Genomic DNA, 25,134 nt, shown 5'->3' on the forward strand with positions numbered 1-25,134 from the left:
CCTATGTGCTAACAGTGCCCAAATTCATGTTTCTATTCAGACCTCTTCGCTAAGCTTCCGACCAGTAAAGCCTATATAATTTCTCTGCTTGGATGTCCAGTAGGCACCTCAATCAACATGTTTCAGGTTGAACTCTCAGTTCCCAGTGCCCACCTATACTACTGGTTTCTCCCTCGGAAGCCTATCCAGGACACCTACTTTTTACTACCTCCACCGTCGCTGCCCCGAGCCCGGCTGCCGAGCCTCCCAGACTCCTGCAACAAACAGCCTCTTAACTGGCCTCCATTTCTCGCAGGGTTCAATTTGCATATTCTTTTAAATCAGTGATTTTCTATCTTCCATCTCACTGCATACATAAACTAATCACTAAAATTCTGCACAACACCAAAAAATATTTTTGCCAATCTAACAACAACAAAAAAAGGTATTAATTTTGATTCATTCACACCTGATGGAAATTGTATTGGCTGCTGTTTTTTAATTTGACAATCTAAGAAAAGAGGTCCTCGCCCCTGACTAAACAGTCAAGTATTGCATGTTTTAAAAATTCTTACAACACACTGGTTGAAAATCGCTGCTTTACGTCACAGAGATTAAGAACATTTTATAACATTTGTTGAGATGAGTTGCATACAAACAACTTCAGGATATTCTTTTTTTCCCCATACCCCATTTATTTTAGAAAAACGAAGGGCCCCCAGGATATGTAATTCTCTTGTATGAAACACAGCTTTTTCAAATCTTCTGTAAGCACACTGTGGGTTCATCCTGACAGGAACAGCCACGGTGAATAATTGAAACTCTACACACCTCTTGTCAAAACATGCTTTTACTTTTTTTCTTTGTTGCAGCTGTGTGCTGGTTTCCTCTTTCTTTGAGGGGATTAAGGATGAAAAAGAAAGTTTGTATTACTTATGTTAGTGCCATAAACTTATTTCCAAACAGTATTAATTTATTAGAGATTAAAGAAAAAAATATCCCTCCCCTTGGCTTCCAGATGTCAGGGGCTGCTCATTTTGGCCTTCGCTTTTGGTCTGCGGCACCCTCTTCCTGCCTGGATTCCTTCTATGCCCCTTCCCGAGGGCAGACTTCTCTGTGATGGGGTCTGTGTGCAGGGGACAGGAGGGCAGAATTCCCCCTTCTCACCCCTCCCCCACCATTTCATCTGGCAACATCCCCCACATCCAGCATTAACTGAGGCATCTGGCTACTGAAAACAAGACAGGGGACAGAGGGTGTACTAAAAGCTGCGAAGGATGTCTGGAGAATCCAGCTGCATGGCTGTGTGCCAACTGCTTCCTATCTGGTGTATTCACGTTACTCAGGCATTCCACCCCACCCAGAACAGAACCGACAATGAACTCTACTACCAAAAGGTGTAAGGGAGGAAAACTCCCTTCCCACCTTCCCTCCCTCCTTCCTTCTCTTTCTGGGAAGAATTAAACAACATGTTGAAACCAGATGTGGGGCTGGTTTAGGGGGCTGAGGGTGGGAGCAGCTGGAGCAGGAAGGGCAAAGGTAGATTAATTTTCTAATGTGCACAAGGAAAATACTGCTAGTATGCCTTAGAAATTTTTCCAAAAATTATTATTGTAAAAAATAACCAAAAAATGCTTCTGAAAGTTTCAACTGCTAAACCAGCGTGACTGATGAAGGACCTGGTGAGGTTCAGGAAGTGGGTCCAAACGCCCACTGAATGGAGCCCTAGAGTCTAAATCTGAGCTAAACTGCCCCAAAGAATCAATGTCATTACAAATGGTGTTTGACTATCACCATCCAAACAATACCATATTCTTTAGGTGAATTTTGAGTAGAACTGACTAATACATATTGGGCTGGGTTTAATTTAATTTAAATGTGGTTTCTTTAAGGAAAAAAGTTCTACATTCTCAACATGTGGCCTTATTTGTAAAAACAGGCCTCGCTGTCTAGTGATCACTCAACTTACAGAAGAGGTAGGTGGAATCCCAAAGCAGAATGGGGAGGCATAGAAAGAGAATTTCAAAACTAGATTTTTATGGGGGTGCTGAATCTACAGTGGCACAGCAAGGCTTGGATCCCGGGCTTTAATGCTGTAAGTTCTCTCTGGATTCAAAGTGGGCCCTGTGTGGGCCCCGTTACAGAGTAAACAAAGGAATCGTAGGAAATGGTGCTGAGGCCACACTGTGTCTACAAATAATGTTCAGGCCAGACAGGTCAGCAGTACCTTGACCTTCTCAGTAGCTGAAGAATCCTCTTTTTGAACTTAAGTTTCCTTATTTGCAGATAAAAATAGAGAGATATAGAGATTAGATAGATAGATAGATAGATAGGCCGTACCCTACTGGGAAGTCTGGAGGGTTAAAAGCAGTGATAGAGGTCCAAGTGTGTCTGATACAGAGAAGTAGCCATCATGATTATTTCTGCTGAACAGCAGACTTTGATTACAAAAACAGGTCCTTTAAAAGACCAGCCTCTCTGGCCACTGACTGCCTTTTCCAGCTGCCAGAGAGCAGGGTGGCAAGGAGGCTCTGTCAAGCCCGTGACAACAGGAGAAAATCCAAAACGGACCTGGGCCAATTACCAATGCAAGTGAGATTTATGAAGACCAGGCTGGAGCCTGCATTTCAGGCACACCTGTAGAGGAAAAGAATTCCATTTGTCATCTGAGAACGAGCCTTCGGCTCCTCCCCCTCCCTTTCAGGGATGGAAACTGGAACTTTTACATCCCCCATAAATACTTCCCAGCCCCCTCCTCAGCCAGCCCTTATCTGATTACAGGGCCCCTTTATCTCTCTACATTATGCTAAACATCACCATTACTTCCTCCAGTGCTCTCTTCTATCCTTCCCCACTTCACCAGACCTCGAGAAGAATTGCCTAAGATCCAGCTGCTCAGGATCCTGCTTCCACCCAGTACAGCCCCCAGAACCCATGGAACCCTCGGAACCCCAAGTCCTCCAGGGGAGCCAGACACACTGTTTACGATAATCACACCCCTGCTCACCTCCAGTGGTTTGGTGCCTACAGATTTCTTTCTTTTTTATTCAGTGAAAGGAGGGGAGGCAGTGACAGACTACCGCATGAGTCCCAACTGGGATCCACCCAGCAAGCCCACTAGAGAGTGATGCTTGGCCCATATGGGGCATTGCTCCATTGCTCAGCAACTGAGCTCTTCTTAGAACCTGAGGTGGAGGCCATGGAGCCATCCTCAGCTCCCAGGGTCAACTCACTCCAATTGAGTCAGCTGCAGGAGGGGAAAAGAAAGAGAAAGGAGAGAGAAAGAGAAAGAGAAAAGCGAGAGAGGGAGCTCTTTTATTTCATCAAATTATATATGTATATATAAAATATTATATGTGTATATGAAATATCTGTCTAGCCATATTAAAAAAAAAGAATCAACAAAGTATTTCAGCAGAGTCAAATATGTTGAGAAGCCAAAGATACTGGTCACACTCTATTTCAGTGGGTGGTGGTTCTGTGAGTGGCTATAATTAAGTATCAACTATTTATGAATTTTTTAAAAAGTCGACTACTATGGTTTTAGAAATTTATATTCTGACCTTTGTAGGCAAAGAAAATTATATATAATGTTGTTTCATGCAAGGTGGAAATGTGATTTGCAGCTCTGTACGAGCCACTGAAGGTAGACTATTTGTTCTACCTGCTTAATGTCTACCAAAATGTGTGCACTGCTTCTAGTCAGGACAGTACAGAAAATGGGCGTAGGAAAAGCCGCTGAAGGTGCTAGACCTGGCAGAAGCCAATTCTGCAGAGGGCTAGCTCTCCTCTCAAATGCTGATCAGCAGGCAATACGAAGCAGAAAAGGAATTTTCCGAATGTTAAACATTTGCTTCATAAAGACAATTGGTTTCGAATAATATCAGTTGGAGAAGCTCAAAAGTGGGCTAAGGTCATTAAGAAAAAGGGTTCCCCACAGTAACTAAATATCCATGAAATCAGCCATGAAGTATACTGGATGGAAAGTCTTCTTGGAAACTGCTCTACCCCAGCATTTGGGAGGAAAAAAATATATTGGGAGGAAAAAAATCTATGTACTCAAACAGGCCCTAACACCATGATTTCATCCTTATGGTGCCAAGGCACTCTGGTAGTGACTAGATTTACCGAGAGGAAAGCAGGAGCTGCCTCCCGACCTTCGTGGTGACCCTGCTTGTGAGATGCCACAGTTCATCTTGCCCATGCAGGGTAATTTTCCCAGCGGATTACAACAGAGCTTTTATGTTTTATCTTCATAATTTAGGTATTTAAAAAATAGTAACAGGTTTCTAGGAGTGGTTGTAACTGCTTGCTTGCAATGACTACAGATGTAACCTTCACCCAGGAATCAACTGGGTCAAAAGTCAGGGGTCTTGCTTATCTTGTAGGAGCCCCAGAGGGGATGTGACTAGGTTTTTCTCCTTTATTGTATGCTGGGCTCAGAATCTGTGAAAATGGTTTTGGAAACCCCACTTTAGTCTTGCACCACAAAGCAGTCAATTCTGTAGTTCTACAAGGTCACTAGAGCCCTCCATATCCAAATTCTACCTCACCCATAGTGGGCAGTACGGGGCACACCCATTGTCACCCTCGCATGCCACATTTAATGCCAGCAGCTTTGCTGTTGATGCTACCTAGCTACACTGAAGAATATAAATAGACCTACTCACCCACACAGCACTTTCTAGTGTGCATATGAGAAATGGCTGCTTTCTCTATTATTGCGAAGGACACTGCTGACATGACTGATGCTTGAAATGGCATGACTACTGAATATAATAATTGATAAATCATTCTTTAGAACCAATCTTAGCAAGTGAAAGTTTAACACAAAAATACTCCATTAAAATAACTACTGCAAACTCCTATTTTTATAAGCTAGTAATTCTGGTCCGAAATAAATATCCAGATCTTGTTTAACACACAGTGCTGATTTAGCATGCTATGTACCTCTAATATTTTCCTTTAAGTTACAGGGCACTGGAAACAGATACATTTTTTAATCTTCCATATGCTACCTTACATTTTCAGGCCTTAAGAATCAGAATGCGCGTGTACTGAATATTCCGGCACATTCTCTCCCACCTGGGCCAACTACCCACCCTGCAGACATCTTTGGGAACAGATGCTCTTTGGGGCTGTCTCAAGTGGAGGGTACTGGGCAGTGTGCTGTTTACCACTCTGGTCCCTCTTTCTTGGCTGCTGAGTCCTGCAACCCTTAAGGGCCAAAGAAAGGAAATGAAGCAAAGACTCAAAGTAACAAAGATTGAGAGTGGAAGTTAAACTTGTAAACTTACGGACCTTAACAGGCCTTTGAGGAAATACCAGAGGCAATCACTGATCCCTCAACCTCTCCTCTCCGCAGCCTGGGAGTGATAACCTACGGTTCGGAAATCCACAGCAGTCTCGGTGAGTGAGAGCTTCTGGTGGCCCTGGTGGTCCCATCTTAGCGAGAGCCCCAATTCTAGGGGTAAAGCTTCCTAGATTGCGAATGAAAGGTGGTGATGCCCAGGCAGTGCCCAGACATGCTGAAAATTGCCTGACAGAACACTGGTTTTTTGGTGTCCTTCTCAACAAGGTTCACAGTGTTATATGAGACATGTGCCACTCTATAGTACTGTGTTTAAAATGAAAATTTTAACTTAACCTCTATGCTTTTATTGCCCATGTGAACAAGCATAAATTTTCTACAGGAAAAGAGTGGGTCAACTGGCTTCTACTTACAGTGCTCTCTTTTTTTTTCTCTTTTGTAAAAATCTTTTTATAAAAATTTTTTGATTTTATTTATTTGCCATATCAAGTATCTTAAGGATGAAGCAATAGTTTTCAACAAAACTTTTTTCTACCAATATTTAAATTTGGCACTTAAATTCAGAAACCAAAAAAATGCTAAATATATAATAGCATTTTTATTTATGCTATTAAAAAAATAATAGCATTTTATTAATCTCTCATGGATGAGAGATTACTTATGGGCACAATAAAGATAAAGACATTAGGGTTGTACTGCTAATGTACAACCCAAAAGCATAGTTTTACACCAGGACAATGAACCGTTCTCTGAAGCAAATCTTAGCTTCAGTACCTGAAAAGGCAATTTTAGAAGTTGTGTCTAGAACAGACTTTTTTTTAAATGGCTATTTGGCAACTCTCCCTATGTCAATATAACTTTCCTGAGCAAGTACCTCTTGAGGTGAGTACTGTGCCCAGGTAGGAGATACTGTGCCCAGCTAGGAGAAGAAGGTCCAGCTGAGGGCAAGTGTGGAGAGATGGGGACAGGCTTGGTGGGTTTACTGCAGGGGATGCACAATCGGTAAAGAATGTAATCTGTTTATCCTTGAAATTTGAAAACCATTTGTTTTCATTCCTGTTAATAGCAGAAATCCTAATTTCTCTGTCCTGGGGGTCCAGGGACCTAGCAGTTCCTGGTCACATGTCCTTTAAATCCGAGGTAGATTTCCTGGTTAACCCCTTGGGACCTCTGTTTCCTTATCTAGCAAGTACCTATACAGTGGGTAAGTTATTTAATAGTAGTTGTTTTTAGATGAGAGGAGTGGAGATAGTGAGGCAGACTCCCTCATGTGCCCCAAATGGGATCCACCCAGCAACCCTATCCTGGGCCAATGCTCCAGTACCGTGCTATTTTAAGTGCCTGAGGCTGATGAGCTCCAATGGAGCTATCCTAAGCGCCTGGGGTCACACTTGAACAATCAAGTCACTGGCTGTAGGAAGGGAAGAGGGAGAGAAGGGGGGAGGGGAGAAGCAGATGGTCATTTCTCCTGTGTGCCCTGACCGGATTTTCAACCCAGGATGTCTACGTGCTGGGCAGACGCCCTATCCACTGAGCCACTGGGTAGGGCCTGTGGTGTAGGTTTTAAATTATTTTTGAGTTTTAAAACACTGGCTCCAGGATATTAAAGTAGCTCATACATACTACCCTCCAACAACAACAATGAAAAAAGTAAACATAATACAATTTTAAAATAAAAAAAAAATGGACAATTTCACTGAATTGAAAAAATGTAAAATACATTTTTGAAAAAGACTGCTGACTTTTCCTGGATGTGGACTTTTCCTGGACTCCTGCTCCTTGGGACAGCTCCTAACAGACTGAACTGGGGTTGAGTTGCATTTATCAGGGACTTGGCATGGTGTTGGGGCCAACTTGGACTTGGTGAACTTGTTAAGGACACTACTCTTTTATGGATTCTTGCTGTATTGGCCAAGAGTTTGCTTAAAGGCCTTAATCACTGTAAAAAAAAAAATAGAAGACTGGATAAAGAAGATGTGGCACATATACACCATGGTATACTATTTGGCCATAAGAAATGATGACATCGGATCACTTACAACAAAATGGTGGGATCTTGATAACATTATACGGCGTGAAATAAGTAAACCAGAAAAAAACAAGAACTGCAGGATTCCACACATTGGTGGGACATAAAAATGAGACTAAGAGACATGGACAAGAGTGTGGTGGTTATTGGGGGGGGGCAGGGGGAGGGAAGGAGGGAAAGGGGGAGGGGGAGGAGCACAAAGAAAACTAGATAGAAGGTGACGGAGGACAATCTTTGAATATATGTACCCTGATTTATTGATGTTACCCCATTAAAATTAAAAAAATTATTTATTTAAAAAAAAAGAAAAAGATTGCTTATTAAAAATTCAGCATCAAACGATTCTCAGCATTAAAATGTGACCTCTATCATAGTGTTAAGACACAAATTCTCTAAATGTTAATGTGGGTATTTTAAAATCAGCTAAAAATTTTGGGAAATAATGGTAAGATTTTCATAAACAGTTCATTAACATTCAAGGCTTCTATAAGGTTTGACAAAACCTCAGAGTTTTCTCAAACACCTAAACACAAACAACTGTGACATGAGTAAACTACTTTAAAAAAAAGAAAAGTTTATTCAAACCAAAACAGAATGAATCTCTTCCTCATTGAGGGAAATGGTTCTGCCCTGAAGGGTGATTAGACAGTGTGAAGTGGGGATGAAGGAGGCCTGGGAGGGAAGAGGCCAAAGTCTGAAACCCAGGTTTATGATTTTGCTTTTACTGTTTGCTGCTCTGCTGAGCCCAGAGTTCAGTGGAGTTCATAATTAATCAAGATCAAAGGATTAGCGACTTGCACAAAATAACCCATTTCCGAAGAACCCTGTCTTCTACTTTTTATTCTGAAAGCAGTTTTCCCTGTTTGTTTTTTCTGTCCTTCCAAAAATGGCATTTACACTCCTGCATTTGAACCCCCAAAGGTCAGCTAATGGAAATGCTAGATTACTAAACAAAATTAATACTCACCACATTAAAGTATAAGTGTAATAGAAAAAATGGTACTTCAACATACTAATAGCAAGGGGGTTTGTTTAAAGTTAGTAATCTCTAATTTGGGTCTCTAAATTGCTGCCCTTAAACTTCTGTGCCTGACTTACTCAGAACACTTTTTTTTCCCCTTCTCTCAAAGAATTGGAGGGGGGAAAAAGGGAAGCACTTAATGATTCACATGCTGAAATGCTGAAGGAGAAGCACACTAATTAATATCTGTACCTCTGAAATGCATAAAAAAGTAACAGGGGGCCCTGGCTGGTTGGCTGAGTGGTAGCAGGGGTCCCCAAACTTTTTACACAGGGGGCCAGTTCACTGTCCTTCAGACCATTGGAGGGCTGCCACATACAGTGCTCCTCTCACTGACCACCAATAAAAGAGGTGCCCCTTCTGGAAGTGTGGCGCGGGGGGCCGGATAAATGGCCTCAGGGGGCCGCATGCGGCCCGTGGGCCATAGTTTGGGGATGCCTGGTAGAGCATAGGCCTGTTGTGTGGAAGTCCCAGGTTCAATTCCCAGTCAGGGCACACAGAAGAAGCGACCATCTGCGTCTCCATTTCTCCCTATTCTTTCTCTCCCCACGCCCCTTTCCCTCTTTCCCCCTCCTGCAACCATGGCTCATCCAAGCAAGTTGGCTCAGGCACTGAGGATGGCACCATGGCCTCACCTCAGGTGCTAAAATAGCTTGCTTGCCAAGCAACGGAGCTCTAGATGGGCAGAGCATCACCCCATGGAGGCTTGCCCATGGAGGTGGAACCAGGTCAGGGTACATATGAGAGTTTTTCTCTCTGCCTCCCTGCCTCTCACTTAATAATTTTAAAAAAATGTAATGGGCATCTTGGAGGGAGAGAGGGACAGATAGAGGGATAGGTACCTGTATGATAAAGCAATAGCAGCAAAATGCTGGTAGCAGACAGGAGCTGTATCGAGCATACATCTCTTTCAGCAAACTTTTTGTTGAAAAAGAACCAAAGACTTTCAAAAGGAGAAAATGCAACGTTCTAAATGAAGATCAACACTAAACCTAGGAGATGCTAAGAACAGTACTTACTGGAAAGTCCCATTATTTCCCCTCATGCGGTCCAGGACACATTGCCCATTTTTTACCTGCCACCTGCCATCCCTCTCAATCCTGAAAGCAAACCACAGTCAAAAGGGCAGGAAATTACTTTACCAAACTACTTAATACCAAATTATAAACCTACAAAATCCTTTATAAGCCAGTCCTTAATAAGACCTGTTCTCAAACAAAAGGAGGTGATAATTCAGCCCACAGGGAGGGAAGTCCGCATGTTGTACTAGCAACAGGAAGACTGCATTTTAAAAGCCTCCCTGCCTATATTCCAGGGACATGAATGGCCTTTCAACTGGCAAGAATTACCAATTCATTTAGCTCCTGTTCTTCTAGGATTCTGCCATCTCTCTCATCAGAGATGAAAAGCTTAACACACAAAGGAATGGATAAAGTACAGGCGAGACATTTGTTCTCCCTGAAGAATTCTGGATCTCTTCATTCACAAGGTAGAGACCAAAATAGAGGTGGGCCGACAGGTGGACTTTAGGTCTTCAATGAGGACAAGTGAGGAGCCACCCAAACAAATTAGATACATACTCTTTAAGCTAGAAAGAGTCGTAGAAACCATCTACCCTATAACCCTCACTTAGATGAAAAAAATAAAATCCACACTGCAGGAGGAACTTGTTCAAGGTCACTGTCAGTGGAACAAATAAAAGACTAAGCTCCACTCTCTGTAAACTGCCCCCGCCCCTGGCATCTTGTTTTAAAGGGGCCTTATGTTGTGGCAAAGGTACTCATATCCAAGCCAGGTGATCTAGAGGATATAAGAGAAGTTATGCTCATTAGTCCCTTAAAATCTACTGATAGGCAATCATCAAATAAATCAAAAGGAGAAACAAAGAGGTATCACTAATAACACAGCCACTTGAAAAAGAAAAAATAGACCGGGGCTGGGGAGTCCTTTTCAGCTTGGCAAAGTTTCCCATGGACAGAGGCAATCTTCAATTTTGGATCCATCAGTGTTGAGTTGTGCCGTAAGCCAGCAGGCTTACACATAGCACAGCTTCTCGCTCCTGGTCGAGGCCACAGACTCTGATAGGCACCTTCAGTTGTCTCATATGTAAAATGAGGGATAGGGGCCCAATGACCTTTGAGGTTCCTCTTTAAACTTTGTGTAAAATACACACACACACACACACACCCCATGCCCTTCAAGTGCCAGAGGGCTTAGAAAATTTAAGCCACATAAATATTCTACAAAAGCAGATCAGAAAACTTTCTGATCAGTAAAATGGCAACCGAAAATATCTTTTGAATCAGAAAGAACCCCGAAACCACAAAGACCTGAAACCATGACAAACTAACAGATATGTTCTCTTAGTGCAAGTGTTATTATGCAATCATAAAGTTCCCAGGGGTGGAGCTGGTCTATCAAAGTGTTTTGGGAAAAGGCAAGAAAATGTAAAAAGTTGAGTTTTAATAAAGTTTAATAAGTTAATAAAGGTTTAATAAAGTTTAATAAGATTCTCTGAATAAAATAGATACAGTTTTGCTACCTGACTGAGTTATACCTCCACATATGAGATTCTCTCTAGTGAAACTCCAAGATAGTCATGGCACAAATGCAGGCAAAGAAATGGAGAAGAGGGATCTGCCTCTTTTCTCCCAAGTAGTTCCTTCTATATGCTTCATCAATCGACTGAAGACAGCTGCTCCAGGAGCAAAAGGCAATGAAGTAATTAATTTTAAAATGGGAGACATTTATTTGTAGACCTTTGATAAAGCAACTTTGTGCATTCAAGTTTCACGCTGGGTCCAGGATGTTTCAATGACACAAGTGAGTTCGGGTCCTTTCTTGTAAATCAGTTGTTTGAGATTGGAATGTATTTTCCCCACAGGAAAGACATCAAAGGTAAGCAGCAGGAAAGTCTAATCAATTCCTAAAATACTTGAATCACAGCTCTATCCCCAAATGGTTTTTACTGCCTACTGACAGTTTCCTTAACAGAAGTCTCTTCCTCTCCAGTGGGAATGGCCTGTTCTAATCAGCCTTGGCCAAGGGTTTCCCCACCTGGGTGTGGGGTGTGGGGTGGGGGAGAAACGACAAGCAAGGAGGAATTCTTGAAACTCCTGATTTAGGCTTCATTTTGGGGACCCTGAAATTAAATACCACTGGATCTTGAATAGCTCAAGAAAGAGCCAACCTGATGATCACCTACTACTAAGAACGAGAAATCTTTACACCTAAGCAAGCAGTCAAACCAAAAGGAAAGCGCTAAGTGATAGCAATGGTATCAGTATCAACATTACTGGTTAGGAATTCCAAATACGTGTCACTGGAGCAACTGCTCTTTTTTTTCGGTGGCAATGACTGCTGTCGTGCAATTAGAAGGGCAGGAACAAGGCAAGCTTCAAGGCTCAAAGGATAATCAGACAACAGTGGCTTCTTGACTAGTCCTTGACTACAGAGAGAAACAGGATTTGACCCACAAGGGCCATTTCCTTCTGAGTTACTACAAAACAGAGCCATCCACTTGGTACACATGCTTCTATTAAGTGACTTCCCTGCCATAAAAGAGCTGGGCAGTAAGGACAATGTGTAGACCAATCAGCTATTAAGCTTGCTCACAGTTCAACATAATGTTCTTAAAATAGTTGCATTTGTAGGAGAGGATTCTATCTTGATTTAAAAGAGCGCTTCCTGGGAACACTAGAGCTATCCCCACATAACTAAGTCTACCAGTTGGTGGAAGGACTAGACAGACACCATCTGATTTCAAGACTCTTGGTCTCCACAGGTAACTGAGACCCTTGGAGGCTAAGCTGCTGAATTTGGGTTTTCCTGTCCATTACCAATATGCTTACACCAGGAAGTCCAACCAAGCTTTAGGTCATGCATTCAGTGGTGGCTAATGACCACTGCCCACTGCCCGAGGCAGGACAATCAAGTGGCCATGGCCAACTTCTCCCACCAGGGAGCTTTACTGACCAGGTGGCAGTCTGTGTGGCCAAATAGATGCAATTACACTACCCAGAAGCCATGCTGTTACTGTAGGCTGCCATTTAGTATCAGAAGGAAGAATAAATGTTTGGTCTAAATGTTTGATCAAGAGGAACTACCCACCGCTCATTTTACACAGCAGTGTGCTTCAGTCACCTCCCAGGCCTAAGTTCACCTGTAGGAAAGTCATGATCCCTCAAAGCACTGTAAATACACCATCTTGGAATGAAAACTGCTACATGCCCAGTCATTTCCTACAGTGAGCAACTTGGTATATGGACACGCTGGTATAAACCAAAAACATAAACACAAGATGTTATGCCACGAAGGCACTTTTTAGGTGTTTATATATAGAAAATTAACTCTCACATTTAATCAAAGTCAACTCTTACTCAAAAGGCAATTAATTTCACACCCATGTTCACTACAGCATTATTCACAATAGTCAAGAGCTGGAAACAACCTAAATGTCCGTCAAAGGAAAAGAAAATACAATAGAATATTTTTCAGCTTAAAAAAAAAAGAAATCCTGTTGTATGCTACAACGTGGGTAAACCTTCAGAATATTATACTAAATGAAATAAGCCAGTTACAGAAACAGGAGAATATTGGAGGATTCCACTTTCAAATTCTGCTATCTAAAGTGATCAAACTCATAGAAACTGAAAGTAGAATGGTGGTTGTGAAGGGCTGGGGTGAGGAGGATGTGGGGAGTTGTTTAAGGGGTGCAGAGTTTCAGTGTTGCAAGATGAAAAGGTACAGGTCTGCTGCACAACAACGTGCACACAGTGAACACTAATGACGGACTGCACACTTAGAAATGGTTGAGATGGCAAATTTTGTTACAGGGTTTCTTTCCCATACACAAAAAAGACAATGTGAGGAACAAAAGGGGTCCACCTGAAATGAGTCTACTCAAGAAGGACCCCAAATTCACAAATTTTGGGCTCTGGCGAAAGAGTATTTCTGTAGTCCTGAAGAAGTAAACCTTTCCACTGGGGGAAACCCCCTCCCCTAAACAAAACTCCCCACTCCCACAAAACTCTCCCCTAATCTAAGATATATATATATTCTTTTATACAATGAGAAACAATAAATTTGCAAGATCTCTAGGTATCTATACAAGGGAGGTCTGGTACTTGATGCATTAATATAAATGAAGCCCATGCCCTCCCTGTTGCAAGACAAATTGCATATGAAAAACAGAAACATTTCTTAGTGACGGGTTTTACTGAGATAAAAATGGCTTTTCTTACAAAATCCTCTCAAAGAGCAGAAAGAAGTTAAGCATAAAGACCCTTAGTTGTTAGCTCTAAAAATCTCTTTAACCCTTAGCCATTCTATTATATTCTAATAGCGTGCTTACTGTATTTACAGCATAGCAACAGAATCTCTAAAAATATTTTTTATGATTAGTCCTTTTTTAGTTCTTCTACTCTAACCTCAGTTTTAAGATTATTTTACACACACACACACAATCACAAGGATTTTCTGAGTTCCATTTCTTCAACATGGGAGTTGGTGATGTTTTTAACATTTCTCAAAGCAGAAAAGGGGCCGTTTTATTTTTCTTTGGAATAAGTTCCTGCCAGATTTTGCACATTGCAGCTCTCTGGTGATGTGATGAGAACACATGCCCACCCACAGACACTAATTTTGCTCTTCACCCTTCCCAAGCAGCCTTTATGACACATGCTGTCTGTGCTCCATTTAATGGAATTCAAGAGGCCCAAACAGCAGGCCCCACGGGGCCAGAGCAACCCATCTCATCTCTTCCACTGGATGGGGACAAGGAACATGAGTTTAAAAGAAAACGACAAAAAAGCCCAACCCAGCTTGGACACCTCCAATCTGAAAATCTTTACAACTGTATGAATTAACACTAAAAACTAAAAGTCATATGTTGGGTTGAAATCTGGAAAGAGATAGTATCTTGTTGCGGTTCCTTGCACACTGAGCTCTATGATGAGGCAGCTGACTCCCTGCACTGCTCTCAGTGTGCAGCACGGACGGTAGACTATCGTGCCAGCCAAAAGCTCTTTCTAAGAGGGCTGAGGTGCCAGCCTGCTTCTGGAGCATGTGCCTTCCCTGTGGTGATCGTTAGTCATGAAGAAAGACTGGTGATTAAGAATCCACCTGGGAATGGGGATGACGGCTATAGCTGTCCCATATGCATTCTAAGGCAGTCTGGGCACAAATGTCAATGCAAACAGGTGGCCAGGAAATTTACACCTGGAAGAATGCTCAGGACTAATAAAATAAAAGTCCATGCTGGTTTGGTAAGAGTGGTCATTTGCCCCATTTACATGCCGTTAAGAGTGGGGTTTATGCCCCAAAAAGGCTGTTCTGAACTTGTTTCTGGCTTTTCTGAGCCACACATGAAAGTCGATTACTTCTAGATAATGCTAGAAGATTTATCTATAAGTGCTATTAATCCCACCCATTGTGTAGGCAGAGTGACCATCAACCTCGGATGTGGGTGGCAGTGTAACAGCAGAAGAGTGGGGAATGGACAACAAGCAGTGACTAGGTCCACCCACCCTGGGGGCTAGCACCACTCATCCATAAATTCTCCACCCTGTGCAGCAGGAACACACGGAGAACTCATTAAACAGAGCTCTCTTAATGCAAGTAAGCATTTTAAAGTGTTGATAGATAATCTATAGTTATTTTATTTTTATTTTAAATTTCATTGATTTTTTTTAAGAGAGGAGAAGAGGAAGAAGGAAAGAAACATCAATCTGTTCCTGTATGTGCCCTGACTGGGGTTCAAACCCACAACCTTTGCGTACTTAGGTAAAACAGAGCTATCTAGCAAGGGCTATTGTGATTTTAAATAAACCTGTTTTTATTAAATGGTTACTTAATTCATTATAGCTTTGAATTATTAGAATATACTTTTTAAATTAAATTTTTATTTTTGTGTGACAGAGACAGAGAGAGGGACAAATAGGGACAAACAGACAGGAAGAGAGACGAGAAGCATCAATTCTTTTTTTTTTTTTTTCTGAAGCTGGAAACGGGGAGGCAGTCAGACAGACTCCCGCATGCGCCCAACTGGGATCCACCCGGCACGCCCACCTGGGGGCAATGCTCTGTAGAGACCAGAGCCACTCTAGCGCCTGGGGCAGAGGCCAAGGAGCCATCCCCAGCGCCCTGGCCATCTTTTTGCTCCAATGGAGCCTCGGCTGCAGGAGGGGAAGACAGAGAGCCTCGGCTGCAGAGAAGAAGGGGGGGGTGGAGAAGTAGATGGGCGCTTCTCCTGTGTGCCCTGGCCGGGAATCAAACCTGGGACTCCTGCACGCCAGGTCGACGCTCTACCACTGAGCCAACTGGCCAGGGCCTATCAATTCTTCTTTGTGGCACCTTAGTTGTTCATTGATTGCTTTCTCATATGTGCCTTGACTGGGGGAGGGGGGGCCTACAGCAGACGGAGTGATCCCTTGCTCAAGCCAGTGACCTTGGGCTCAAGCTGGCAACCTCAGGGTTTTGAATCTGGGTCCTCTGCATCCCAGACCAATGCTCTATTCACTGCACCACCGCCTGGTCAGGCAGATTGTACTTTTTTTTTTTTTTTAAACATTTTATTTATTGATTTTAGAGAGAGGAAAGAGAGAAAAAGGAGGCGGGGGGGCAGGAAGCATCAACTCATAGTGGTTGCTTTTCCTCTGTGCCTTGACAGGGCAAGTCTGGGGTTTTGAATTTGGGACTTTAGCATTCCAGGTTGACATTCTATCCACTGAGCCACTGCAGGTCAGGCAGAATATATATTTTTAAAAATTAATTCATTCTCCTTTTCCAAGTCAGAGGAGGGAAGCTAGAGAGACAGACTCCCACATGAGCCCTTACTAGGATCCACTTGGCAACCCCGTCTGGGGCTGATGCTCTGCCCATCTGAGGCCATGCTGGCAACCGAGCTATTTTTAGCACCTGAAGCACAGGCTCCCCAGAGCCATTCTCAGCACCTGGTGCTCATGTGCTCAAACCAATCAAGCCATGGCTGCAGGAGAGGAAAAGAGGTAGGGGGAGGGGTGGAGAAGCAGATGATACTTCTTTTGTGTGCCCTGACTGGGAATTGAACAGGGTACATCTACATGCCAGGCCAATGCTCTTCCACTGAGCAAATTGGCCAGGGCCACAATATACTTTTAATGGATGCTAAAAAGGGGTGGGGTTTTCAAAGCTCAAAGATTGGAAAAAGTATCCTTTTTTTGTGTGTGTGTGACAGGGACAGAGAGAGACAGAGGGAGGGACAGATAAGGATAGACAGGAAGGGAGAGAGATGAGAAGCATCAATTCTTCATTGTGGCACCTTAGTTGTTCATTGACTGCTTTCTCCCATGTGCCGTGACCAGGGGGATATAGCAGACCGAGTGACCCCTTGCTTAAGCCAGCGACCTTGAGCTCAAGCTGGTGAGCCTTGTTCAAACCAGATGAGCCCGTGCTCAGGCTGGTGACCCTGAGGTTTCGAACCTGGGTCCTCTGCATCCCAGTCTGAGGCTCTATCCACTCCACCACTGCCTGGTCAGGCGGGAAAACTATCCTTGATAGTTTACTATTCTGTTTCAGTAACATATTCTGGATTCTAAGCTTTGAGAATTTAAGCGCTCTCTAACTGCCACTCCCCTCAAGGTAGAAGAGAAAAACAAAACCCTTTGTCCAAGGTGGTATCACTCTACTCAGCTCAGAAAATGTAGCCACCGAAACTATCAAAGAACTGAGTAGGACAGTTCTTTCTTTTTATCCATCCAAGAACAGTATAGCTAAAAGTTACTATTAGTGGCTCCAGATTAGAGACTCTTGGAAATCTATGAATACAGGAAAACCCAGGAGAACTCTATCGCCAAATGATAAATCCCCACCAAAGAGGGAATGAACGCAAGGGCAGGGCTAGTCCCGGATGATAAGCATTTTTTAAATTTAACACTATCCAGCACATAGCTCTGAACATAGGCAGCATCTCACTCAGTATCTACTGATTGCTTCCAAGTTGAGTGGTATAAGACCCTTGGTACTGGCGGTGGCTCTGTATTCCTTTGCCCTCAAAAGTAAAAAAGTAATCTAAAAACTATGTGGTCACTCTGGACTGACAACTCATGGTTGGCTCATGGCGCTCAACAGCAAAGGGGCCTCTGAGAAGTGGTGGCCCCACCCGGGGTGGGGGGTGGATTGTCATCGCTGAATCGCAATGATCAGTATGCCCTGAATATGTGTGTCACCTAAAGCTGAACTAAATCTATGCTGCCTTGCAATAATCTGGACGGGACCTGAGTTAGTCTCAACTACACGAATCACAGGAAAGCAAAACATTTTCACAGAAAATGTCAATAAATCAAGAAACTGTAAAAGACATGTTCTCACATACCTGCCTGTAATCATTTTCTGTAGGCCTCAAGGTAAAAAAAAAAGATACAATGGAACCTAAAATGTCAGCAAAATTAGAGCAAATGAGCTATTCTGCCTTTAGTCCATATTAAGTCCTGTTATTTTACTGATAACTTCTGACAAAGTAAACCCTGAGCTGAGTATGGCATTCACCAGAGCTTAGAGAAAAGACCTCATTGACTATAAGGTCACAAAATGTAGGCTTCAGTTTAAGCTAACATTTTTTTAAAGTAGCTTTTTCTTTTACAACTTAAAAGAAAAAAAGTTAATGAGAAGGAATAAAAAGGACCCTCACTTTGAATCTGAAGTATTTTTTAATACCACCAAATGCCATTATTAAATATGCACTATGTATGTATACACACACACACACACACATAAATAAGCACTACTGATGTGGGCAGGAAAATTCTTAGCAAAACCCCCACATATTTCAAATACTGTTCTTCCTCATTATTGCCATCTACCATAATTAGCATGCCATCTACCATAATACAGCATAACAGGTGGCTTTCATTTATAGAATACAAAATTAAAGAAATTTGGAGATAGTTTTGTCTCCAAAAACAAATCGGCCATTCTCTAAAAAGTGTACCCCTTAAACTACAAAACATACAGAAACAACCAAAGAAACTCCCTTCATGCTGGCTTTCCATGTTATCTGAATTTCTAAATGTATTTAAATAGGTAAATTTAATATATTTACTGATAGTTTTAAAATACATATACCTCCAGGAAAACAAGGCATTATTCTGAGGTTTGTAAGAAAGGGGAAGAGAAACAAAGGCCGCCTATTTTTCCAGCATGGTAGCCCCAGACCTGTTTAATGCTGTCCAAGTGATAATGGAATTTACCATCATAGATGGAGCTGCTCCAAAATGCTAATCTTAGGCCAATTGGGGGCAGTTGTGTTACAGGTCCTGACCCAGCCATTCTGGACAGACAGACCACAAAAGCATAAACAGTGCTGCTTTTGTCCCTAACAAGATGCAAAAAGTATTTTTTTTTAAAATACAAGAAGACACTGAATGGACTGTCAAACACACAGAGGAATGTTTAATGTACTCAAATAAACAAGAGATGTGCCTTAACTCGTCAGGCATTGTTTAAATTTAGTGACTGAAGAGAGAGAGGGTCAGACAGGCGACACAGCCTCCCAATTAGGCAGAGCAATCCTTCAAATCACATGAAAGCTATAATTAAATGTGATACCAAACCCCCAGTCCCCTCTCTCCCACCTAGAAAAAGTTAATGCATGGATTTAGTATGAACAAATTATGATTTATAAAAACAGATGTAGGCACTCAGTAAGGAAATAAAGCTTTCTTGCATTAAGACATGCATCTTGAAAGGCAGGGAAAAGCACAATATTGAAAAACTGCAACATCACAAATACAATAGTTATAATTGAACCACCTTCTCTAGCTCACCTCTGCTTATTCATTTTTTTTTTGGTTAAGTTTTAAGGTAGCCCCCCCCCCCAAGTATACTACCTCTGCAAGCTGTTTTCTAGGCAGCAGTTTTTAAATGAAGGGCTTAATAAAGGGGATGAGTTAAGACCAATTCTATCTGAACACCTAGGGAGACGTTTGTTTTCAGAAAAGGAGATGAGTGGACAAGGACTCTGTGTCCGTCAAAAGACCATGGTTACCTACCTATGTGTCTTTGCACATGGGCATACCACACACAAACACACACACTATAAATTGAGTAATTTTGTACCTCTCTTAAAAACTGTTGAAAGCAAACACTGGAAAGGTTAGGCAGAAGAGAATAAGAAAATAAATCCATAGCACATACCTGCCAGGCGGTGCCATTTCCTCTACATTGTAGAGTCCAAGTGCAGGGCATTAGCATTATTATAGCTACTACAAAGCTTCCGATAAAAATGGATCGTCTCCTGCGGACCTGAGAACCAGCTGGCTGCTTGAGAAGTGGTTTCCCCCATATATGATTCAGTCTCCTTGACAAATATACTGCATCGTACTGGATGAGTCATCGAGGGTTAGTCCGCATTTTATAGGCCTGTTGTGTCATTACTCACATTCAACATCCTGCTTCTCAAAAGTGGAAGCTGGAAGCCTGACAGCTGACAGATGCTTTTTCCAATTAAAATATTGTTTAAAAAAATTCCTGTAAGTTACAATGATCAGTCATTGATGATACTATGAAATGTCCTGGAAACAAACGGCACAGCTCAACATCCGAGATTACAGTTTGTAGAACCACAAGTGCAAATTGTTCACCTGCTTTCACTCCCAATCCAAATCATCAAGTTGAGAGCCAGAGCCCTTTTCTCGCTTTTAAGTGATCAGTGATTAGTACAGGCCTGGCCCTCATTGATTCTTATGTTGCAAGGCTACCTAGTTGCAGGAGCTCTGTAAAAACTACAAATCAACATTTTGGTCCCTGGATTAATTTTCTTAGGTGGGATAGTGGCATTGTGTTTATAAAATGGCTACTTTTTAAAAAAGTACCTTAGGAGTGAAATGATATGATATCTGGGATTTGTCACAAAATATTTTAGCCAAATATAAGGTGGGGTTGATAGGGATAAGGAAATGTGGCAAAATCTTGATAACTGGTGCTCATCTGTTTGGTGAGTCTATAAAGATTGGCTTATCATTGTCTCTTCTTTTGAGTATCTCTGAAAAGTCTCATAACAAAATGTTTTTAAAAATCAAAAAACTTTTTTTCAGTTCCTATAGTTTAATTTGTACCTAAAGGGACTTTTCAAGTTAGTTATGAGCCTGACCTACCTGTGAGTGGGTGACCATTTACACAGCGCCATCAAGTGGCTCTGGGGGGTGAGGGCGAGGCCAGCTTGCAGATACGGTGTGCGTGTCCTGAGGCCGCTGCGAAGGCTGCTCTCCCCAACCCTCCCACAAATGCTTGGTGCCCGGCTCTCCCAAGACTGTTTGGGTTGTTGTTGTTCCTTATGCTTTCTTTGAGGACACAGGCTTCAACCTCATTTGTGAGCTGAATGTTGACAAACCGACGGAGAGGTGACTATTTCCAGCTTCCTTATATGGTTTTGGAAACCCTCCATAAGAGGTTATGTAAGTCATATCCACAGTCCTCTTACACCAACAAATCTGTTTGTAAGATGGCACAGTGTTTGTGCGACTCACTTTATGCCCAAATTGGGATACTTGAACCATCTGAAGGAGGAAGAAAGCTTTGATTTCATGGTCAGAAAAACCCAGATATGGAAGCTCCAAGGTATGTTAAATGAAACCACTGTTGAAACTAGGTATCAGTAAAAAAAAAAAAAAAGAAAAAAATATCTGTGTTATGTTCTGAGAGCATGACACGTCAGCACAGGACACCTGAAATACAGAGGTCCCACTAAAGCCTAGGACTTCCTGTCTGCCCCCTTAGTTCTGAAACTAAAGGACAGGAGGGTATGTTGGGCCAAGGCTCCTACCTCAGCCAACAGCCAAGCCCAATTCTCAAAGGACACGGCCCAAAATAACTGCAAATTGGATGAAAATGGTTGTGACAGTCTCTACAACACTGAATGACAACCTCAGGAATACAGTCTGATTAAGGTTGTGTGTGGGCCTGAACTGAAGCCTTCCTTGCTTCTGACAAATTCTTCCCTCTGTAAAGACAGCAAGTTACATACAGGCTTATCAAAATGTTCCCTACCAATTTAACAATCTTTCACATACTTGCAAAGCACGATTTATCTAATGCTACAGGTAGAAAGAGAGGAATTAATAAACTTTTAGCGAAATTTGAGTTTCTAAGTATTGAATATTTAAAAAAAAAACAACCCATAGTTCACTGAAAAAAAAAATTAATTCAGATTTTACTCTTTAAAAAAATACAAAAGTAGCCTGACCAATGGATAGAATGTTGATGTGGGATGCTGAGGACCCAGGTTTGAAACCCTGAGGTTGTCGGTTGAGCATGGGGTTGCTGGCTTGAGCGTGGGATCATAGACGTGACCCCAGGTCGCTGGTTTAAGCCCTAAGGTCGCTGGCTCGAAGCCCAAGGTTGCTGGCTTGAGCAAGAGGTCACTGGCTCAGCTGGAGCCCCCTGGTCAAAGCACATATGAGAAAGCAATCAATGAACAACTAAAGTGCCACAACAAAGAATTGATGTTTCTCATCTCTCTCCCTTCCTGCCTGTCCCTCTCTCTAAAAAAAAAGAAAACAAAAGTAACAGCAACAATAATAATGTATGCATACACGAAATAAGACCAATGAGGTAAATGTTCACAAACAGTGAAATGGGTACAAAGGAGGGCTTTATACTATTTTTGCAAATTTTCTATAAGTACGAAATATTATAAAATAAAGTTAATCGCAAATACATAACTCCTGTTACCAAAAAAAAAAAAAAGATTTTTATGGTTCAGTGACCACCATAGTTGTTGCTGCCACCCTCACCCATTTAAAAAAATTTTGACCATAAGGAAATTTACCAAAATGTAAACATGAGAAATGCTTTTGGGTTGGGGTTTCTCAGAGGGTGTTCCTTGCAGACAATTTTATAAGAGGCTCCAAAACCAAAACAGAAAGCCGGAATAAACATTTAGGGAAGACCACATATTATATCCTAAAAAATATTAAGTTTGTTTAGCCTTGTATTTCACAAACTTATCTGACCACAGGAACCCCCACTTACATTACTGGTAAGAAAGCACCTTGGGAAATGTAGGTGATGAAATATGGCATACTTTTTCCTGGTCTTTTGCTCTAAGGGTTCTTTCTTTTAATTTTATTTATAAAATTTAATGGAGTGATCTGATCAATAACAGTACATAGGTTTCAGGTAAATATTTCTATAGCATTTGAACTACTGATTGTATTGTGTGCCCATCACCCAAAGTCAAACCATTTTCCATCACTGCATACTTGTCCCTCTTTACACTTCTCCCCCAAGCCCCCTCCCTCCGGTAACCACCATTTCACTTTTATCTATGTTAACAGACATTTCTATTTGGTAGATCTGCAATCTAATGAGCACCAGTAGGTCAGCAAACAACTTGTAGTCTCCCCTGACCACAGCAGAGTGGCCTATGCCTAAGCCACCATCAGTGGCAGCCAAGGAGCCTGCACCTGTGTGTACAATGGAGTTGACAGCTCATGCTGGTGTTGGTGTTTCTGGTAAGAGGCAGTTGGCCCTGGCTGAGGCCATCCTAGGAGCATAGCTTCACCAGCTCCACTTCCCATTTTCTTTTTTTTTTTTTTTTCATTTTTCTGAAGCTGGAAACAGGGAGAGACAGTCAGACAGACTCCCGCATGCGCCCGACTGGGATCCACCCGGCCCGCCCACCAGGGGGCGATGCTCTGCCCATCCTGGGCGTCGCCATATTGCGACCAGAGCCACTCCAGCGCCTGAGGCAGAGGCCACAGAGCCATGCCTAGCGCCCGGGCCATCTCTGCTCCAATGGAGCCTTGGCTGCGGGAGGGGAAGAGAGAGACAGAGAGGAAAGCGCGGCGGAGGGGTGGAGAAGCAAATGGGCGCTTCTCCTGTGTGCCCTGGCCGGGAATCAAACCCGGGTCCTCCGCACGCTAGGCCTCCACTTCCCATTTTCATAGCACTGGGTCCTGGAACCTGGAAACTAGCATGGGTATCTTTGGCTTCTAAGCTTCCCAGGCCTGTCTCCTAGAACTGATACTTGGGTGTTAAGCAGCAACACAAGCCAGGAAAACACAGCAGAAATGGCTTCCAATTTCTTTTTACTTGCTAATGGACTCTCATTTTTAAAATTCTTGCCATAGGCCCTGGCTGGTTGGCTCAGTGGTAGAGTGTTGCCCGGTGTATGGAAGTCCTGGATTTGATTCCTAGCCAAGGCTCACAGGAGAAGCACCCATCTGCTTCTCCACCCTTCCCCCTCTCCTTTCTCTCTCTCTCTTCCTTTCCCACAGCCAAGGCTCCATTGGAGCAAAGTTGGCCCGGGTGCTGAGGATGGCTCCATGGCCTCTGCCTCAGGTGCCAGTATGGCTCTGTTAATATAGAGCAATGACCCAGATGGGCCAAGCATCACCCCCTAGTAGGCATGCTGGGTGGATCCCGGTGGGGCACATGCAGGAGTCTGTCTCTGCCTTCCTGCTTCTCACTTCAGAAAAATACAAAAAAAAAAAAATTCTTGCCATGTATTAATTTGTACATGGGATTTTTTTAAAGCAATTATCTGTCTGTATTTTTTTTGAGGGGCTAAAGTCCAAATACTGGCCAATGTGAGGATATAAAAGCAAACGTAGGTATCAATGATGTTAGTACTGGTTGTACTGTGTAATAGTAAAGAGCATGAGCCTAGTATCAAACTGTTTTAGTTCAAAATCCAACCTGGAGCTTACTTACATTATTTAACTTCTCTAAGCCTCTGTTTCTTTACCTGTAAAAATAGGCACATTACTATTACTGACCTCACATAATTATTCTGTATGGGATAAATGTGATCATTCGCAAGTACATGGTATAGGGTCTGACCACATACAGAGCACTCGTTAATTTATGCAAACAATGATAAGGATGTTTATAAGTTTTAAGAATTTAGACTGTTAGAAGTGGGTGAGTTATGGCCAACCACCACACTTATCTGTTTACATATCATCTATGGCTGCTTTAGTACTACAGAGTTGAGCAGCTGTGACAAAAACCACATGGTCCCTTGCCTGACCAGGTGGTGGCGCAGTGGATAGAGTGCTGGGCTGGGATGTGGAGGACCCAGGTTCGAGACCCTGAGGTCGCCAGCTTGAGCGCAGGCTCATCTGGTTTGAGCAAAGCTCACCAGCTTGAGCCCAAGGTCGCTGGCTCAAGCAAGGGGTTACTGGGTCTGCTGTAGCCCCCCTCCCCCCCATCAAAGCACGTATGAGAAAGCAATCACTGAACAATTAAGGAGCCACAACAAAGAATTGATGTTTCTCATCTCTCTCCCTTCCTGTCTGTCTGTCCCTATCTGTCCCTCTCTCTGTCTCTGCCAAAAAAACAAAAACAAACAAAAAAAACACCACATGGTCCCCAAAGCTGAAAATATTTACTGTCTACAGCGGTTCTCAACCTGTGGGTCGCGACCCCGGCGGGGGTCGAACGACCAAAACACGGGTCACTTGTTTTGGTCGTTCAACCCCTGCCGGGGTCGTGACCCACAGGTTCAGAACCACTGATCTAGACCTTTACAGAAAAAAGTATAGATCACTGGTGAGTAGTATTTGAGTAGCTATAAAACCAGTTCTTTTCCCTATAGAGGTTTTGGTCATTGCTCCTTCATTCTCAATTTAGAATCAGATACACATGCGTTATCTATGATGATGTGGTCCATGTGAGCTATCATGCTTCCCTTATAACACGAGACACGCCACAGCGTTCTGCCTCATGGGGTGGGGAAATCTACAGAACCTGAGGTAGTCTTGTTGGTCTTTCCACCGCCCCTACTGCAGAGTCCAGTGACCCCAGCTGATGTGT

The 25,134-nt window shown here is 42.7% G+C and overlaps 1 protein-coding gene across 3 annotated transcripts in view; it reads right to left on the bottom strand.

The window, feature by feature from the left end:
• The window catches only part of SPRED2 (sprouty related EVH1 domain containing 2), a 121,439-nt gene that overhangs the window by 38,650 nt on the left and 57,655 nt on the right, over nt 1-25,134 (bottom strand). Inside the window, exon 1 of one of the 3 annotated variants that reach the window (XM_066267260.1) lies at nt 19,513-19,650. The exons of the other annotated variants lie outside the window; for them this stretch is intronic. Within the exon in view, the coding sequence (XP_066123357.1) occupies nt 19,513-19,529 (17 nt within the window). The 5' untranslated portion in view covers nt 19,530-19,650. Of the gene's footprint in view, nt 1-19,512; nt 19,651-25,134 lie in introns of those variants that run through there. 3 annotated transcript variants of the gene reach the window in all.

This window comes from Saccopteryx bilineata, chromosome 3, assembly GCF_036850765.1.
Source record: "Saccopteryx bilineata isolate mSacBil1 chromosome 3, mSacBil1_pri_phased_curated, whole genome shotgun sequence".
Lineage (NCBI taxonomy): Eukaryota > Metazoa > Chordata > Mammalia > Chiroptera > Emballonuridae > Saccopteryx > Saccopteryx bilineata.